This window comes from Salvelinus fontinalis, unplaced genomic scaffold, assembly GCF_029448725.1.
Source record: "Salvelinus fontinalis isolate EN_2023a unplaced genomic scaffold, ASM2944872v1 scaffold_0643, whole genome shotgun sequence".
In the NCBI taxonomy this organism is placed as follows: domain Eukaryota; kingdom Metazoa; phylum Chordata; class Actinopteri; order Salmoniformes; family Salmonidae; genus Salvelinus; species Salvelinus fontinalis.
The window spans coordinates 105,001-110,894 of record NW_026600852.1 but is presented as its reverse complement, the minus strand read 5'-3'; the positions used below and the strand labels follow the sequence as shown (position 1 = coordinate 110,894).

General features: G+C 48.1%; 1 protein-coding gene across 1 annotated transcript in view; it reads left to right on the top strand.

Annotated features, from left to right (window-relative positions):
- The first annotated feature begins 524 nt into the window (after window positions 1–524).
- LOC129846901 (lysophospholipid acyltransferase 1-like) overlaps window positions 525–5,894 on the top strand; it is a 17,375-nt gene continuing 12,005 nt past the window's right edge. The window contains exon 1 of the mRNA XM_055914708.1: window positions 525–660. Within this exon, the coding sequence (XP_055770683.1) occupies window positions 572–660 (89 nt within the window). The 5' untranslated portion in view covers window positions 525–571. The remainder of the gene's footprint in view (window positions 661–5,894) is intronic.

Genomic DNA, 5,894 nt, shown 5'->3' with positions numbered 1-5,894 from the left:
ACTGCATCCAATTTTCTGAGTAGAGTGTTGGAGGCTATTTTGTAAATTATATCGCCGAAGTCAAGGATCGGTAGGATAGTCAGTCTTACGAGGGTATGTTTGGCGGTATGAGTGAAGGAGGCTTTGTTGCGAAATAGGAAGCTGATTCTAGATTTAATTTTGGATTGGAGATGCTTAATATGAGTCTGGAAGGAGACTATACAGAGTATATAGCCAGACACCTAGTTATTTATAGTTGTCCACATATTCAAAGTCAGAACCGTCCAGAGTAGTGATTCTGGATGGGCGGGCAGGTGCGGGCAGCGATCGATTGAAGAGGATGCATTTAGTTTTACTTGTATTTAAGAGCAGTTGGAGGCCACGGAAGGAGAGTTGTATGGCATTGAAGCTCGTCTGGAGGTTAGTTAGCACAGTGTCCAAAGACGGGCCAGAAGTATACAGAATGGAGGGATGTAGGATGTTACTCTGTAGCTACGTGTTCTCAATCTGAATTAAATGTTTACCCTCCAGGTATACTATGATCATGGCCTTGTTCTCAATCTGAATTAAACGTTTCCCCTCCAGGTATACTATGATCATGTCCGTCAGCTACCTCGCGGTGTGTCAGGTGAGCAGAGTCTTCATCTATAACTATGGGATCCTCTCAACAGACTTCTCTGGGTAAGTATCCATGTTGTTCCAGGTTAAGACCGGTTTACTGGCAGTCCTCCAGACCGGTCTCAAGACCACATATTGAGTGTCTCGGTGTTGGATATATTTTTACTCTGTCTTGACTCTAACAATGAGGACTCGTCATTTCTTTCCGAGACCAACGGAGTAAAAAAAACTCCTAATTATCAGCTTCCATTCAGTCGGTGCATAAAACTACTTCACCGGGTTTATGTACTGGTTCATGACACAGTAATATCTTATCGCCTGTTGAAACATGGCTTCTTACTTTACTCCTTACGTTATACGGTCCTTTACGTTCGTTTAAAATTATCCTCAAACTTTGTTGCGCTTGTCAGAGTTTCCTTGATTGGCTGGTAGGGAAGAGTGTGGTAAATTGTATGCAAGATCACTATTAGTAAGGGGAGACCGGGGTAAGTTGTATGGAAGATTACTATTAGTAAGGGGAGACCGGGGTAAGTTGTATAAAAGATCACTATTAGTAAAGGGAGACCGGGGTAAATTGTATGAAAGATCACTATTAGTAAGGGGGAGACCGGGGTAAGTTGTATGCAAGATCACTATTAGTAAGGGGAGACCGGGGTAAATTGTATGAAAGATCACTATTAGTAAGGGGAGACCGGGGTAAGTTGTATGCAAGATCACTATTAGTAAGGGGAGACCGGGGTAAATTGTATGAAAGATCACTATTAGTAAGGAGAGACCGGGGTAAGTTGTATGAAAGATCACTATTAGTAAGGGGAGACCGGGGTAAGTTGTATGAAAGATCACTATTAGTAAGGGGAGACCGGGGTAAGTTGTATGCAAGATCACTATTAGTAAGGGGAGACCGGGGTAAATTGTATGAAAGATCACTATTAGTAAGGGGAGACCGGGGTAAATTGTATGAAAGATCACTATTAGTAAGGGGAGACCGGGGTAAATTGTATGAAAGATCACTATTAGTAAGGGGAGACCGGGGTAAGTTGTATGAAAGATCACTATTAGTAAGGGGAGACCGGGGTAAATTGTATGAAAGATCACTATTAGTAAGGGGAGACCGGGGTAAATTGTATGAAAGATCACTATTAGTAAGGGGAGACCGGGGTAAATTGTATGAAAGATCACTATTAGTAAGGGGAGACCGGGGTAAATTGTATGAAAGATCACTATTAGTAAGGGGAGACCGGGGTAAATTGTATGAAAGATCACTATTAGTAAGGGGAGACCGGGGTAAGTTGTAACGGCCTTTGTATCTATTATAGACCTGTTTGGGTTAGTGGTCATTGTAGAGTGCTGCTCTATTTGTCCTCAACATGCTATTGTTTTCACCATACTGACTGTATAAAACCACATGTTGTTTTCACCACCATAATGAATGTATAAAACCACATGTTGTTTTCACCACCATACTGACTGTATAAAACCACATGTTGTTTTCACCACAATACTGAATGTATAAAACCACATGTTGTTTTCACCACCATACTGAATGTATAAAACCACATGTTGTTTTCACCACCATACTGAATGTATAAAACCACATGTTGTTCTGAAATATGAACACAGAAATACTGGACATTTTCAACTCTTATAATGGGGGCGATTTGACTAAATTACTATCATGGTCTTGAAATGGACTCTCATTGTTCTGGTCTTGACTTAGTCCCGGACCCCTAGTCCCCCCCCTCCCGGTCTCGGTCTTGACTTAGTCCCGGACCCCTAGTCCCCCCCTCCCAGTCTCGGTCTTGACTTAGTCCCGGACCCCTAGTCCCCCCCTCCCAGTCTCGGTCTTGACTTAGTCCCGGACCCCTAGTCCCCCCCTCCCAGTCTCGGTCTTGACTTAGTCCCGGACCCCTAGTCCCCCCCTCCCAGTCTCGGTCTTGACTTAGTCCCGGACCCCTAGTCCCCCCCCCCCTCCCAGTCTCGGTCTTGACTTAGTCCCGGACCCCTAGTCCCCCCCTCCCAGTCTCGGTCTTGACTTAGTCCCGGACCCCTAGTCCCCCCCCCCTCCCAGTCTCGGTCTTGACTTAGTCCCGGACCCCTAGTCCCCCCCCCCCCCTCCCGGTCTCGGTCTTGACTTAGTCCCGGACCCCTAGTCCCCCCCCTCCCTCCCAGTTTCGGTCTTGACTTAGTCCCGGACCCCTAGTCCCCCCCCCTCCCGGTCTCGGTCTTGACTTAGTCCCGGACCCCTAGTCCCCCCCCCCCCTCCCGGTCTCGGTCTTGACTTAGTCCCGGACCCCTAGTCCCCCCCCCTCCCGGTCTCGGTCTTGACTTAGTCCCGGACCCCTAGTCCCCCCCTCCTCCCGGTCTCGGTCTTGACTTAGTCCCGGACCCCTAGTCCCCCCCTCCCCTCCCGGTCTCGGTCTTGACTTAGTCCCGGACCCCTAGTCCCCCCACTCCCGGTCTCGGTCTTGACTTAGTCCCGGACCCCTAGTCCCCCCCCCTCCCGGTCTCGGTCTTGACTTAGTCCCGGACCCCTAGTCCCCCCCCCCCCCCCTCCCGGTCTCGGTCTTGACTTAGTCCCGGACCCCTAGTCCCCCTCTCCTCCCGGTCTCGGTCTTGACTTAGTCCCGGACCCCTAGTCCCCCCCTCCCCTCCCGGTCTCGGTCTTGACTTAGTCCCGGACCCCTAGTCCCCCCCCCCTCCCGGTCTCGGTCTTGACTTAGTCCCGGACCCCTCGTCCCCCCCCCCCTCCCGGTCTCGGTCTTGACTTAGTCCCGGACCCCTAGTCCCCCCCTCCTCCCGGTCTCGGTCTTGACTTAGTCCCGGACCCCTAGTCCCCCCCTCCCCTCCCGGTCTCGGTCTTGACTTAGTCCCGGACCCCTAGTCCCCCCCTCCCCTCCCGGTCTCGGTCTTGACTTAGTCCCGGACCCCTAGTCCCCCCCCTCCCGGTCTCGGTCTTGACTTAGTCCCGGACCCCTAGTCCCCCCCCCTCCCGGTCTCGGTCTTGACTTAGTCCCGGACCCCTAGCCCCCCCCTCCCGGTCTCGGTCTTGACTTAGTCACGGACCCCTAGTCCCCCCCTTCCCTCCCGGTCTCGGTTTTGACTTAGTCCCGGACCCCTAGTCCCCCCCTCCCCTCCCGGTCTTGGTCTTGACTTAGTCCCGGACCCCTAGTCCCCCCCTCCCCTCCCGGTCTCGGTCTTGACTTAGTCCCGGACCCCTAGTCCCCCCCTCCCCTCCCGGTCTCGGTCTTGACTTAGTCCCGGACCCCTAGTCCCCCCCTCCCTCCCGGTCTCGGTCTTGACTTAGTCCCGGACCCTTAGTCCCCCCCCCCCCCCCTCCCGGTCTCGGTCTTGACTCGGTCTCGATTGGCTCCGTCTTTGATCTTGAACACAACACTGATTATGGAATTATGTAACGATGAGAGATATTTCTGTGACCTGAAATAGTTTGTGTGTATTGAGGTTTTCATGGAATGTGTTTTTACATGGTACAGAATACAGATAAGGATCTGCATTAGAGCTTCCTCAGTCCATACTGAATCAGCTGACTCACTGCTTCTATCTGCACAGTGACAACAGCACTATCCGACTCACTTTTCCTCAGTCTCGGCCTTCTTTAACCTCTGTTTTTCTATATTTGTATGTCTTACTAGATTAATGTCTTTGTTCCCACCTCTCTCTTGCACACTTTCTCTTTCTCTCTCTCTCTCGCTCTCGCCTCATGTTGAATCTGCCACTCCCCTCTGGTTAGTTTCTGTTTGTTATCTGCAGGTTTTCTTGGTTCTTGCAGAGATTGTGAAGCACTGCCCTAAACAAATAATACAGCTGATAAAACAGTTTAACTGTTTAACTGTACCTGCCGCTGCCATGCTTGCTATACTATTGCTATTCTTTGCCAATGCCAATGCTAATTATGCTATTATATGCTATGCTAATTATGCTTTTCCTAACCCTAATCAATGCTAACCTTCGCTAACAAACTGTGCTTTCTCTGCAGACTGCAGGCAGGCAGAATGGTGAATGAGCTGAATCACACTGTACTGCTGTTGACTGGATAGACAGCACCACCACTGGGATCTGATGCTCCATTCACGTCCGTTGCTCTGCTTTTTCTCAGTCCATCTGGCTACTATCAGCCCTGTTTCTCACTGTGCCTGCTTACAGAATAACCTCCAATCTCATACACTTTTTAACTTGTTAACACTGAAATACAGTGTTAACACATTGTGATATTCTATTGTGATGTCATGTAAAACACCTGGTTGTTTTGGATAGGTTCTAGAATCAATCAGCACAGTAGTGATGTCATGTAAAACATCTGGTTGTTTTAGATAGGTTCTAGAATCAATCAGCACAGTAGTGATGTCATGTAAAACACCTGGTTGTTTTAGATGGGTTCTAGAATCAATCAGCACAGTAGTGATGTCATGTAAAACACCTGGTTGTTTTGGATGGGTTCTAGAATCAATCAGCACAGTAGTGATGTCATGTAAAACACCTGGTTGTTTTAGATGGGTTCTAGAATCAATCAGCACAGTAGTGATGTCATGTAAAACATCTGGTTGTTTTAGATAGGTTCTAGAATCAATCAGCACAGTAGTGATGTCATGTAAAACACCTGGTTGTTTTGGATGGGTTCTAGAATCAATCAGCACAGTAGTGATGTCATGTAAAACACCTGGTTGTTTTAGATGGGTTCTAGAATCAATCAGCACAGTAGTGATGTCATGTAAAACACCTGGTTGTTTTGGATAGGTTCTAGAATCAATCAGCACAGTAGTGATGTCATGTAAAACACCTGGTTGTTTTAGATGGGTTCTAGAATCAATCAGCACAGTAGTGATGTCATGTAAAACATCTGGTTGTTTTAGATGGGTTCTAGAATCAATCAGCACAGTAGTGATGTCATGTAAAACACCTGGTTGTTTTAGATGGGTTCTAGAATCAATCAGCACAGTAGTGATGTCATGTAAAACATCTGGTTGTTTTAGATGGGTTCTAGAATCAATCAGCACAGTAGTGATGTCATGTAAAACACCTGGTTGTTTTAGATGGGTTCTAGAATCAATTTCTGGCTCCCGAGTGGCGCAGCGGTCTAAGGCACTTGCATCACAGTGCCTTAGGCGTCACTACAGACCCTGGTTCGATCCCGGTCATCCTGGTTAGGGTTTGGCCTGTGTAGGCCGTCATTTGTAAATAATAATCTGTTCTTAACTGACTCGCCTAGTTAAATATATATATTTTAAGATCAGCATGGTAGAGTTGTTATGTAGGTTAATTGCCGTTCCCTAATAGTGTGT